General features: G+C 38.6%; 1 protein-coding gene across 1 annotated transcript in view; it reads left to right on the forward strand.

The window, feature by feature from the left end:
* Positions 1 to 15,000, forward strand: part of LOC123512297 (golgin subfamily A member 6-like protein 22) — a 130,191-nt gene that overhangs the window by 38,672 nt on the left and 76,519 nt on the right. Inside the window, exon 7 of the mRNA XM_045268634.1 lies at positions 261 to 430. Coding sequence (XP_045124569.1) covers positions 261 to 430 — 170 coding nt within the window. The remainder of the gene's footprint in view (positions 1 to 260; positions 431 to 15,000) is intronic.

The raw sequence follows: 15,000 nt of genomic DNA on the forward strand, positions 1-15,000 counted from the left end.
AGAGAGAGAGAGAGAGAGAGAGAGAGAGAGAGAGAGAGAGAGAGAGAGAGAGAGAGAGAGAGAGAGAGTATACTTTTTAAACATTCCACTACTATTGGTACTACTACTACTACTACTACTACTACTACTACTACTACTACTACTAGTGTTGCTGCTGCTGCTGCTGCTGCTGCTCCTCTTACTCCTACTACTACTACTACTACTACTACTACTACTACTACTACTACTACTACTACTACTACTACTACCACCACCACAACAGGCACAATTAGCAGAGAAAAGGGCAGAGGAGGCCAGCAGGAGGGAGGAGGCAGCTAGAGGTGAGAAGTTAGCAGCAGAATTGAATGCCTGGGAGATGGAAGGCAAGATTGATCCTCTTAAGGATGAACTAAGTCACTACCTGGAAGCTGCAAACACCCTAAAGACTGAGGTAGGGTTGTTATGTTAAGTTAAGTTTGCATTTTCTTCCAAGGTCACAGGCTCTCAAAAGTGTTTCTCTTTTTGATAATGTAGAAATTTTGTTAATATTTCACCAGAACTGTAAAAAGACATTTAAATATCCATATTACTTCAATTACAAGCTTTAGATAATAGTCACTAGTGTTTCATGTTAATAATGTAGAAATGTTCTTAATGTCACCAAAACTTTAAAAACACACTTAAAAATTTGAATAAAATTTAAGTAGAGCTTTCCCAACGAATTACGAGTGTATCTCATATTGATAATTTTAAAATCTTGTTAATCTGTTTTCAGTCATTCACACTTTCTTGGTTGGTGCAACCACTTCTCATCCATTGACTCCTTACACTGTCTTAATGCTTTAAAACACACACACACACATTTCGGTGCGCGCGCATATACTTGCTAGTTCTGTAGTGGTGCTCCGCTTTTTCATGCATATTATTGCATGAAAAAAGGCTCTCACTGACTTCTCAGTGACCACAAGGGTGTATGAATGTCCTGTGATGAAAAAAAACAGGAACATTTTTGGAAAGTGTTGTCGCTAGATAGAAAATAAGTAAAAAGGAGTGGAAGACTCCAAGATGGCGGAGAAATATGCCATTTCAGCATTATTACCTTCGTCCTGTTATAAGTGTAGCTCTGATTCTGGAGACCTAGCAAAGTTCATTAAGTGTTGTCTGTGTAACCGGTAGGCTCATACGAAATGTGTGAATTTGGCAGGGATTAAATTTGAAAATATCTGCAAAGTGAGGTATCTGTGCGATGTTTGCTTCATTGAGGTGTCGTCTCTGAAGAAATTCATCAATGATGTTGAGGAATTTAAGTCTGATTTGAAGAGCATTACTGCTAAAGCTGACAAGATGATGGAAATAGTTGATAATAAGATGGCAAGAATGGAAGAGATAAGTATCAAGGTAGATGAGGCAACAGAAGGCTTGGCGGGAGTTACTGCTGACTCGGAACATTCCATCCCTTGGCAGGACGTGAAGAGGAAGAGGAGGATGAAAAAGAATCTGCTTGTTGTAGGGGTAACTCAGGATTCTGAAGCAAATCTGAAGAATGAAGATTCTCATGCTTTGGATGGAATGCAAATTAATGATACAAAGTTTGCTAATGATGGCAAAAAAATAGTGATGAATTTTGCCAATGAGAGTCTGAGAAATGAGGCAGCCCAGAAACTGGAGAATGTTGAAAAGTTGACAACTAAATCAGTTCAGAAAATTAAACCCAAGATAATGCTATGTAATGTCCATAAGGAAGAGACTAAGGAGGGTATCATTGATACAATCATTGCGAGAAATTACTACCTTCAAGCAGTTCCTGATGTCAAGTCAAAGATTGAGAATATTTTTTGCAAACCAGCAGCAGGGGGGCACAGTTCATTACATCATGAAATGTGATCCAATGATAAGACAGCTATTACATCAGCATCAGGACAGGATTAAGCTTGAGTGGGGAGTTTACCAGGTTCGCGACAGGTATCATGCACTTATCTGTTACCATTGTCAAAGGTATGGTCATACAGAGATGAACTGCAATGCTAAGAAAAATGGTGAGCATCTCGTTTGCTTTAAATGTGCAGGCAACCACAAGTCCAAGGATTGCACATCTACAGAGAAGAAATGCATAAACTGTGTGAGGTTTAAAAAACAGAATACTGACCACTCAGCGAATAATAGTTGCTGTATTGTGTTGGAAAGTGAGATTGACAGGATCAGAAATATTACAGATCATGGCTACTAATGCTGTGAGCTCTATGTTGAAATGTGGTTTATTAAATGTTCAGTCAGTTGGAAACAAGACAATAGAAATCAGAATTTTAATTAATGATGAAAGTCTGGATATTCTTGCTTTGACTGAAACATGGCTGAGTGAATATGGCACTGCAAAAATTAAAGAAATGACCTCTGACACTCATACATTTGTGCACATACCAAGGAAAGAAGGAAGAGATGGTGGTCTTTTACTTTCTAGAACATGCAATAAAATTAGGGTGGATACGTCAAAAAAATGGGAGAGCTTTGAACATATGCAAGTTAGCTGTGAGCTTGGTGGTAGAAAACCTCAGTACTTGAGGAACTTACTGGAAACATTCCACCATGACACTACGATGGAGCTGAGACACGATGCAGACCCATACAGACTACATGAGCCAAGATATAACTTTGACATGGGATGTTGAGCATTTGCAAGATGCGCACCAAGGATTTACAATAAACTGCTGAGTGATATCAAAGGTTGTGCCAGGATCGATATCTTCAAAAAGAAATTGAAGACATATTTGTTCAAGGAAGTTTATGATTTTAACGGCATGGAAATCAAAGACAATTATAGATGCTAGTTGCTTTTGAGGGAGTATTTGCTGAGCGCTGCCTCACAGTGGAGCGAAGCCTTGAACAAACACCCCAAGTAACAAAGTAACAAGTAAGTAACACACACACACACACACACACACACACACACACACACACACACACACACACACACACACACACACACACACACACACACACTTGAGGGACAAGAACCCAGATATTGTGGGTCTTACTGAAACAAAACTGAGAGAGGGAGAAGACCTGATGATGGTTGGAGAAGGAAATATAATGTTTGGAAAAGAAATAGAGTAGGTAAGATGGGAGGAGGAGTGATGTTGCTGGTTAAAAAGATATAAAGGTGGATCAAGTGAAAGAAGGTATGGGAAAGGCAGAAGTGCTAAAGATCAGAGCAGAAACTAATGAAGGAAAAAGAGGCACTACATAGTGGTGTACGTACCACCTAAGACAAATGCATGGTCAGTACAGGAATATGAAGAAATGATAAGTGATACAGGAACATGTCTGGAAGAAATGTTGGGTGGCTGTGAACGAACTATAATGATGGGAGATTTTAATTGTAAAGAGGTGTGTTGGGAGGACTGGTCAATGGAAGGATCAGAGACAACATGGGAAATACACTATTGACACTGGCAATGGAAAATGTGTTAACTCAGTGGGTCAAAGAAGATACTAGGTTTGGAGGAGAGGGAGCATCGTCAAGACTGGACTTGGTCTTTAGTACAGAGCCAATGGTCATTGAGGAGATGAGGGTGGAGTGCCCTTTAGCAAAGAGTGATCATGCAGTTTTGGAGTTCAAGGTGATAGATGAAGAGAAATCTAGAAGAAATGAAGAATATAAAGTGGGAAGATGGAATTATGCCAAGACAGATTTTGGAAACCTAAAGAAATTCTTTCAAGAGACAAATTGGATGAAATTCAAGAGTGCTAAGGAGCAAATGAAAAGTGGAAGGAATTTATAAAAATATACAAAGAAGGTGAGAAAAATTTGTACCAATAAGACAACATAGAGAAGTTGGAAAGCAGGACTGGTTTAACGATAGATGTGAAAAGGCTAGAACAAGAAAAGAGGATGCATGGAAGAGGTGGAGAAGGAAAAGACGGATTAAGCAGTGGGAAAGTTACAAAAGAGCAAGAAATGAATATGTGTTGATTAGAAGAGAAGAAAGAAAGAAACAAGAAAAGGATATAATTGATAAATGTAAAGACCAACCAAGGCTTTTTACAGACATGTGAACAACAACATCAAAAATAGAGAAAGTATTGAAAGTTTAGAAGTAAATGGAGTATGCAGTGAAGATCCCAGGAAATGGCAGAGGCTATGAATGGATGCTTTCGGAAGGTATTCACAAAGGAGACTGCTTTTGACAAACCACTGGTAATGGAACAGAAAGGGATTATGAAGGAGTTTCAAGTAACTGTGGAGGAGATCAAGAATATGATGGGGAGTTTAGAAGTGAGAAAAGCTGTGGGACCTGATGGGGTATCAGGATGGATTTTAAGAGAATGCAGGAGCAACTGGCAGAAAAAGTTTGTGAAGTAATTGATGCCTCATTAAGGGAAGGTGTAGTGCCCCAAGACTGGAAAAGAGCTAACATTGTCCCAATCTATAAATCAGGTAACAAGAGAGACCCATTGAACTATAGACCAGTGTCACTTACAAGTGTGGTAGCTAAGATGTGTGAGAGGGTGGTGAAGAATAGATGGACAGACTTCTTGGAGAAAAATGACATACTTTGTGAGTGTCAATTTGGTTTTAGAAAAGGGCGTTCATGCACGACAAACCTGATATGTTACTATTCGAGGGTGATAGATGTAATACAGGAAAGAGATGGTTGGGCTGATGGAATATATCTGGATTTAAAAAAGGCCTTTGATAAGGTACCACACGGAGACTGATCTGGAAACTTGAAATGGTAGGAGGAGTGCATGGCAGTTTACTAAAATGGATGGAAGACTTTTGGTAGGAAGAGAAATGAGAACAATAATTAAGGACAGACCATCAGAATGGGGCTTGGTGGAGAGTGGAGTTCCACAGGGATCAGTGTTGGCACCAGTAATGTTCGCGGTCTACATAAATGACATGGTGGATGGGGTGTCCAGTTATGTGAGCCTATTTGCAGACGATGCAAAATTGTTAAGAAAAGTGAGATGTGACAAAGATTGCGAACTACTCCAGGAAGACTTGGACAGAATATGGAAATGGAGCTGTACATGGCAAATGGAGTTCAACACGACAAAATGCAAGAAAATAGAGTTTGGCAAGAGTGAAAGAAGAATCAGGAGTATGTACAAGATAGGAAATGAAGACATAAAACCAGTCATGAAGAAAAAGACCTTGGGGTGACAATTACCAATGACCTATCGCCAGAGAGACATATAAACAAAATAATTGGAGAAGTATTGAACTTATTGAGGAACATAAGAGTGGCGTTCGTATATTTAGATGAAGAAATGATGAAGAAAATAATTACTGCAATGATAAGACCGAGGCTTGAATATGCAACAATACAGTGGGCTCGAACTTAAAGAAACACATAAGGAAACTAGAGAAAGTACAGAGGGCTGCAACAAAATGGTGCCTGACTTAAGAGATTTGACTTATGAAGACAGACTGAAAAGAATGCAACTTCCGACCCTGGAAAACAGAAGAGAAAGGGGAGACCTGATAGCAATATACAGAGTGATGATTGGCATGGAAAAATGGATAGGGAAGATCTGTGTATGTGGAATGAAAGAATGTCGAGAGGGCATGGGAAAAACTAAAATGGCCACTTATAGGAGAGATGTGAAAAATATAGCTTCCCTCATAGAAGGGTGGAAGCATGGAATAGTTTAGACGTGGAAGTGGTCAACGCAAGGAATATTCATGATTTTAAGAAAAAGCTGGACATTAATAGATATGGAGACGGGACAACACGAGCATAGCTCTTTTCCCCGTATGTTACAATTAGGTAAATACAATTAGGTAAATACAGGCCTATCCGAAGATCGGAAATAATGAGCTCTGAGCTCGTTCGTGAGGGTAACGTCTGGCTGTCTCCAGTCAGAGACAGCAGCACACACACATCACACACACACACACACACACACACACACACACACACACACACACACACACACACACACACACACACACACACACACACACAGGAGTAAGATTGGATAAGTGTAGATATGGAGATGGGGCCACGTGAGCATCAAGCCCAGGCCCTGTAAAACTACAACTAGGTAAATACATAAATACATACACATGTGCACAGACTCAGGCACAGAATTAGAATTTAATATGAGGAAATGTCATGAAATAGAAATGGGTAAAAGTAATAGAAGACCTATATGGGTGTCTTAATGGGGGAAGAGATTATAATGAAAAGGAGTTAAGAGAAGGACGTGCTAGTGATTATACAAGACACTGACATAAATGGAATATTTGCTTCAACATACAAGACATTAACTAAAATCAGGGTGGCATTCAGTTACATGGATAAGAGTATGATGAAAAATATCATAAGCACTTTGATAAGGCCTAGACTAGAATATGCAGGAGTTGTATGGTCACCATATAGGCAGAAAGATATCAAGAATATAGAAAGAATCCAAAGCATTGCTAGAAAGATGGTCCCAGAAATAAAGGATCATCCCCATGAAGAAAGACTGAAGGAGATAGAACTTCCAACTTGGAAGTATAGACAAGAAAGAGAAGATTTAATAATGATGTATAAGTTAGTAAACTAAATGGAAAAGATAGATAGACAAGACCTGCTAACACTGATGGAGGAGGGAGATAGATGAACAGAGGACATTCCAAGATCATAAAAACTCAGTGTCTGAGAAATATTAAGAAGTTCAGTTTTTCACATAGGAATGTGAACATCTGGAATGGATTAAGTGAAGAGATTCTAACAGCAGAAAGTGTGCACAAATTTAAGGAAAAGTTGGATAAATGTAGATATGGAAACAATTCACTATGAGCCTGCTCTTGAAAACTCAGTGTCTGAGAAATATTAAGAAGTTCAGTTTTTCACATAGGAATGTGGACATCTGGAATGGATTAAGTGAAGAGATTCTAACAGCAGAAAGTGTGCACAAATTTAAGGAAAAGTTGGATAAATGTAGATATGGAAACAATTCACTATGAGCCCTGCTTAAACCCTGTAACATACAGCTAGGTAAAAACAACTAGGTAAATAAAGGCACACACACATGCACACAGCAGTGGAGAGCAGTTGTGTTACCAGGAGCTCCCAGAGGAACATTCTGACAACAGGTGCAGTGAAGCAGAAGGACCTAGACTATGTACAGAGGGGAAATGGGGTCATATGGTGTCCTGTCTCCAAAAATAAGCAAGATTTGGGTAGCGTTGAAACAAAATGATGGAAGGGGAGACAGATGTAGGTGGTGCTGCCAGATGTATGTTATCAAAACAATTGCCAGGTATAGATAGGACAAGCTTTGTTGAGACACCAGTTGGATTGAGGAGATTGGAAGAAAACACTTATAAGGAATTTTCAGGATTTCATGAGGACTAAGGTAATGTGAGAAGATTGGTGAAAGTGAAGAGGGATTTGAGATGCATGAAAGAACTGATCTGAAGTACTATTATGGAAAAACACTTAACTAAAGAATGTGAGAAAGTAAAAGAAGTGAACCAGGTGACGAAAGAGGAGATGGAGGCGTTAAAGAGACAAAATGGTATACACTCGACCCTTGAAACAACGGACCTCCCATCAACGGATTTCAGAAACTACGGACAAATTCTGGAGTCCAGTTTAATCTACGGATGAATGTTAAAATGCGCGCGATTGTCCGTTCCTGGCAAATTATTGTCCGGTAGGTGGCGGGTCGGTCGCGTCATCAGCTGTTGGCCACCATGTTTTATCTTCAGTCCGTGCATTTTCAATCTATTTCAGGTTATTTGTTGTACTTAATGCTTTGTAATACTGCTTGAATGATTTCTTAATGATTACACAGTATTTTACGTACATTTTATACAGTTTTTTACGTACTTTTGCACAGAATGGACTTTTGCAATCTTTTTTTTTTTTTTTTTTTTTTTACGGTAAGGCCTATAGTGCCTGTAGGCACACTTGAGGAGTGTATGGGAAGCGCTGTTCAGCTTCCGCCCATTAGAGGCGCAGGCAATTTTATTTATAGTGGTACGCATATTAGGGTCCATATCACCGCCCAAGCTCATCTTGAGTGTAACCACCTAGAACCTGGGTATCATGGTGATATGTAGGTAACTTTAAACCACTCGACAAATGGCAAAGTGTTTTAAGGCTGTACGTGGTGGGATTCGAACCTACGCGTGGACATCTGCCCGATCCCACGCTCACCACCTTATCCACTATGCCACCGCCTTCCTTAAATCTACAGACAGGATCGTGCACGCATTTGTCCGTTGTTTCGGGGGCCAAGTGTATTAATAGCTACATGTGGCAAATATGAAATGACATTAAAGAGTCTACAAGAAAAGTTCAGGATATGGCAGGTAAAGTGGAAAGTGGAGTGGGTGAGATCAAGTAGGAGGAAAGGAACAGGAAGAGGAAAAAGTTAAATTCTCTGAGTTGGTAAAAAAGCAGGTACAAGAAAAGACAAAGGACAACGTAATTCAAGCAATTAATGGGAAGGAGGATTTGGTGAGGGACACAGTGGATAAGAGGATTTTTTTTTTAACAAGTTTGCAAGAGAGAGTTGGCAAGAGATCTTAAGTTGGTTCAAGGCAGCACACAGGGGTTGGAGCAGGAAGTGGAGGAAGTGCTTAGAATGGGAAGTTATAGTGAAGAAGAAAAAAGACCACTGAAAAGGAGAATGAAATCTCAAATGGTGGTGCAGGAGATAATGGCAAGAAAAGGGAAATTGGCTGAAGATACTGAATTTAAAGCTCTATGGATAAGAAGAGATATGAACATGAAAGAGAGAGAAAAAGAGAGAGTGCTAAGAAATGAAGCTAAGGAAAAAAAAAAACAGAAAAGGACGGAGATCGAGAAAAAAATTTTACTGAAAGGTTCTAGATATGAGATGGAGAAAGTGGTATCTTTGGGAGAAAAAGAAGAGGTAATGGAAGAAATATAAGTGGAGAGAGAGGCAAGAAATTAAGTGTCGTATGCAAATATACATGGGTTGTTGTCCAGTGTGTAGGAAGTTAGAGACTATTAGAAGGAGAAATGACTGGATGTAATGTGCATAGTAGAAACAAAGTTAAAGGAGGTCCAACTTGACTTTGAGAAAGAGGGATAGAAAAGTTGGAGAAGGAACAGAAAGGTAAAAGGGGGAGGAGGAATGGTAATAATGGTTTGTGATGATATATGTGTGGAAAAAGTGCACTATGGAGATAACATGGCAGAAGTAATGGAAGTAACAATCAGGACCAAAGAAATGAAAAAAAAAGGAGAATCATAGTCACATATATACCACCAAAACATATTGAAATGGAAGGAGAGGTGATTAACCCTTAACGTACTGTGATCGTTTCGGGAAAATTGTACCATCACATGCGAAGCAGCGGAGATCATTCAGGGAATCATGATTTTACTGCGCTAAATGTTTGAATCTCTCTCTCTCTCTCTCTCTCTCTCTCTCTCTCTCTCTCTCTCTCTCTCTCTCTCTCTCTCTCTCTCTCTCTCTCTCTCACCACCACCACCATTTTCACCACCACCACCACCACCACCACCACCACCACCACCACCACCACCACCACCACTACTACTACTACTACTACTACTACTACTACTACTACTAACACTACTACTACTACTACTACCACCAACACTACTACTACAACTGCCACCACCACCACCACCACCACCACCACTTCTATAGATAGATAGATGTAAGATGCGCTATTGCCTTTGCAACGGCAGCGCAATTTTCTATTCTTGCTTCAGGGCTGGGTCAGGGCTAAGTCACTCTTTGTTTTTCTAGTTTTCCAAACTTCTTCCACATACAGTGTATATTTTTCTATTTCACCTTCACTTACTGGGTTGAACAAAAGAACTTTTTCTAATATGGTGTCTTCTGTAATTGCATATCTACTGCGTATGTCTTTTAGTCCTTGGCAGTGTAATAAAAAGTGTTGTAGTGTTTCACTTTCTCCTTCCTGGCAGATGTCACACTTTTGCTCCCCTCCACTAAACCTCTTCCTCCAGTTTAGTTGTAAAGAATTAGTTTGGCACCTGAACAATAATTTATATTTAAATGTATTATCGTATATGTTTTCTTCCTTGATTTTTTTTTTATTCATAAAGTACATATTCAACGTTGATTTTCCTTCCATTCCTGCCCTCCATTTCCTTTCTCCCCATATCCTTACTCTCTCCTGTAATAAAAAGTGTTGTAATGTTTCACTTTCTCCTTCCTGGCAGATGTCACACTTTTCCTCCCCTCCACTAAACCTCTTCCTCCAGTTTAGTTGTAAAGAATTAGTTCGGCACCTGGACAATAATTTATATTTAAATGTATTATCGTATATGTTTTCTTCCTTGATTTTTTTTTTATTCATAAAGTACATATTCAACGTTGATTTTCCTTCCATTCCTGCCCTCCATTTCCTTTCTCCCCATATCCTTACTCTCTCCTTCATGTTCTCTTCAGTCATTTAATTTAATTCTTCCATATTGCTTATGTTGATTTGTTTCATATACCCTCTTATTATTCTAAGCCACTGACTTACTTTACTATTTTCCTTCATTTCTTGTATTATTTCCCTTAATAAATCATTATTTCCTTTCAATACATGTTTTGTAGCATAATTTAATTTTATATCTCTTTCTTCCTTGGTGGCACTTCCTACTTCTCCTCGTAATGCCTCTACTGCCACATAATTTGGTGCTCCTAAAATATGTCTCCAAACTTTATTTTCTATTCTTTGTAGTTGTTCCAGTTCTGTTTTATTCCAGTCCACTACTGCTCCTCCTGTGAGTACACTTGGCAACACTACACTCTTCCAGTATGTTTTTCCTATTAAAATTTTATTACATGATCTTGCCGCCACTGAAAAAGCTAAGTTTGACATTTTTCTTGCCAATTCAATTTTCATTTCTTTATATTTCTTCATATGCTTTCTTTCTTCTGTAATCCTTATTCCTAGATATTTAATTTCTTTTACTACCTCAATATCCTTTATCTTTTCTGGTTTAGGTTCTAGGTCTTTTCTATTTATAATCAAACATTGGCTCTTTTGTATATTGATGTTCAGCCCTCATTCAGCAGAAGTCTCTGTCACTAAAGTTATCATCTGCTCCATTTCTTTCCTGCTGTTTGATAATAGAAGCCCGTCATCTGCATAGAACAATACTGGAATGTTTAGTTTACTGTTTTTAAATCCCATGTGGCTTTTATTTATCTTTTTAATAATATGATTAACAAGTAGCACAAAGAGCAGTGGGGATCCTGTACACCCTTGTTGTATGCCACTGCTTACTGTGACATCCTCAACTTTCCTCTGGCCCAAGAACATCTGTGTTTTGTCATTTGTGTATAGTGTTACTATAGTGTCTATTATCTTGGGGTTGCATTCATAGTATTTTAACACCTTTATTAACTCTTTTCTGTTCACGGAATCAAAGGCTTTTCAAAATCTATAGCTGTAATTACTAGTTCCTGTTTCCTTTGCTATTTTCTATGCAATAGTTTAAAATGAATAAATTATCCTCTAGTCGTCTGCCTTCCATAAATCCTGCTTACAATACGTTTATTTCTCCAAGTGACTTAATGTGTTTCAAGAGTTTTCTTTTAATTAAATTCATAGTAAGCTTATAGTTGGTATTTGTTAGGGCTATTGGTCGGTGCTCTTTTACTTTTGGCTTATTTGTTTAGGCAATCATTACTGTTTTTTATATCTTCCATTTGTCTGGTACTTCATTTTTATTTATGACATGACTTAGGCAAATTGTTAAGGCTTGCAAACACGTTGGATTTTCTTTAAACCATTTTAATATTTCTCCTTTTATCTTATCTGGAACTGGTTGTTTTCTACTTTTTATTTTACTTAGTGCACTTTTCACATCTTCTTCCCTCCATCCATCCCACCCCATTGCTTTACTTTGCTGCCACATTACTGTACCTTCTAAACTATCCATATGTTCCAGTATCTGTTTGGGGAAATATTGTATTCGGTCATCAGCAGTGTAGTTAATCATTAATTTTCCTGTTCCAAATTTCCTCTTAGTGCATCATAGTGTTCTTTTAGGTTTTCTGGTATTAGTGTTATTTCATTTCTCCTTCCGTACACTATTCTAGGGGTTCTTTCTCTCCTTCTTATCTCAGCAGTATATTCTTCTTTAATTTGCTCATTCCATTCTTCATTAATCTCATTTGGGTGCTTTATATTGTATTCCAATATTCTACCATTGTATTCCATCTATATCATCATACTGCATTTTCCTCAGGCAATACATCCCAGTCTATCCTGTTCCCTACCTCATCATAAACTGCAATTTCCTTTTCCTCCTTTTGGTTAACTCCTTAATTTATTTATCATATTCCACATTTTCTTTCCAGAATCCTTTGCTTCTTTAATTTCTTTAGTAATCTTTTTCTCATGTATAGTCATTTCATCCCTTATTCTCTGTTGTACTTTCCTCTTTGTTTATTGTACAATTCCTCATAATGCTCTCTTTCGTTTATATTGCTTGCATTTCTTTTCAGCCTATTATATTTTTTCTTAATTTAATTTCTCTCGAATCTCTCCAGTCATCCATACTGGTTCTTCGACTGTCTTATTATCTAAAAAAGTTACCTTTTTCCTATATTTCTTCTTAAGGGGTACGTCTGCATTATCCTTTATTAGCATTTCTAGTTTTTCATATCTATATGTTCTCCCCTACCATTTATTTCTTCTATGTCATCCTGCATTTTTTCAAGAATTGCTCCTTTAATATTTCACAGTCTGTTTTATAATACTCTCTCCAAAACTTCTGTTCGTTTCCTTCTTGGTTTGTATCTATATTAAATACTGACTCAATAAACAATGATCAGACAAATCAAATATACCTTTTTCTTCATCAATGACCATAGTTTCAAAATACTTGTACATAGATTCATTAACTAACATGAAGTTAATTGCACTTCCTATGTTTCCTTGCCTCCTTGTTATCTCCCCTTCACATTTCTGATCACCATTTAATAGTATCATATTCCATTTTTCCATAATATCTAAAACTAATTTTCCATTATAATTTAAAGGTTGTGGTCCTCTAAATCCAAGATGTCCATTGAAATCTCCTAATAAAATAACCATCTCGTCTTGGACTTTTTCAAGTTCTTCTCCAATTTTTTTTATTATTTTTCCATTATGTTCTTTATCAGACACATCTATATATGTAAGTAGCATAATTATCACAACATTCCTTATTTTAATTTCTACTTTCAAAATATCACAATAATCACATTCCTTTTCATAAATATCACAGCCATCACGCTCATACATCAACACTGATAGTCCTCCTCCTTTTTTATCATTCATATCTCTCATTTTGGATAATTTTCAGTTTCACCCAACCAATGATTTTGTGATGTGGCTTACGTGTTTCTGGTGAGATATGTAGTGAATTGATTGATGTTCTACATCACTTCCGTCGCAAATGCATAGTTTTCAAGTTAAATGACTTTCAACTTATGCCTACCTCTCATCCCCAACGATCTTGGGGGACCTGTGGGAAATCGGGGTTTTTGGGTGGGGGAGCATTAAAACGAGTAACGTGCATTACAAAACGGGTCCAAAATCAACAAACTCACACCAAAAATCTGTAAAAATACATAAATTACACCTTTGACGGCGAGAGGCGGCAGCGGCGGCGGCTGACGCGAGCCTTGCTGTTATTGTTGAGCAGTGTTGCCAAAGATTCGCTACATTTCTGGCTCTATCCGCTACATTTAACGTAGCCGCCCCCCTATCCCCTATTATCCTCTATTCACATCCTGGGTTTGGGGGTAACTGCTGAATAGGATTGTTATTGTTTCTATAGTTCTTTTGTCCAATGACGTGCCATCACCTCTTAACACCACAAGCTGCGCCAATGAGAATTTGCTAGATGTATTCGTAGGTGGGACACAGCTGGGCAGACAGGTGCACAGAGACATCTGTGTGCGCAGTTCAGCCATGGCCACCAGTGACATTAGTTGTAAAGGTTGCGAATTTGATTACTGGGAAATCATCGCTCCTGCGATGCAAGTCAGTGTACAATGGAGAAGAGGACCAGCCAGGACCTTGATCCTTTCGTTAAGGTATTGTGAGGAGGGTATTGGTAGAGGTAGGGCATATTGTGTGAAGCTATAAGAGAACTGGTGTTGGGGCTTCCCTGCCCCAAAGCAAGGATACGCTAGGTTAGGTTTATGTTAGGGTTAGGTTAGTGTTGCAGGGGGGTCCAGGGGGCTGCGCACCCCCGGCTAGGTTAGGTTACGTTAGGTTAGGTTTATGTTAGGGTTAGGTTAGTGTTGCAAGGGGGGGTCCAGGGGGCCGGTTAGGTTAGGTTTATGTTAGGGTTAGGTTAGTGTTGTAGGGGGAGGTCCCGGGGGGCACAGCCCCCCCGGTTTGGTTAGGTTTTTGTCCTTAGATTTTTTTGGATTGCCATATTATTATGTTAGGTTAGGATAATTTTAGTGAAAATTATTCAGTATATAAGTCTTGGAGTTGAAGTTTGGGACATCGGGAATGAAATAAATTAACAACTACTCACTTAGAGCTTCATACATGTTTCGAAGTTTCGGTACAGTAATAATTTGCTTCGTGTAGGCTTTCCCGTTACCAGTCAGTATCAGAATGGCTATGTTGTGTGGTGGATGTTCTTACAACTACTAGAAGTTTATCAAGGAGTTCTATCTGGACGACAAAGCTGCAGTCCACTTTTTTCAGAAGTCACGGTGTCCTTCCTTTACAAGTACAGTGTCCATCCTGTAAAGTTCCCTGTAGTTATAGGGAAGACAGGCATTCTTGGTATTGTGGCCGTTGGACCAAAATAGCTAAGACAAAGAAAATAAGGCAGTGTAATTTTACGACCGGACTACAAAGGAACTTTTCTCGACGGAATGACGCTGCAGCAGCAGCAGCAGCAGCAGCGCCGCCAACCCCACAACCCTCAACCTCTCGCCCATAAGGTAATGGTAATGCTATTATTTGGTTCTTGGTTTAATTTTGAGAAAATATGGTTACGATTTTGTTTTAGATTATAATAGGTAAGCATGCATTTTATACTGATAACA

Source organism: Portunus trituberculatus, chromosome 33, assembly GCF_017591435.1.
Source record: "Portunus trituberculatus isolate SZX2019 chromosome 33, ASM1759143v1, whole genome shotgun sequence".
NCBI classification, from domain to species: Eukaryota; Metazoa; Arthropoda; class Malacostraca; order Decapoda; family Portunidae; genus Portunus; species Portunus trituberculatus.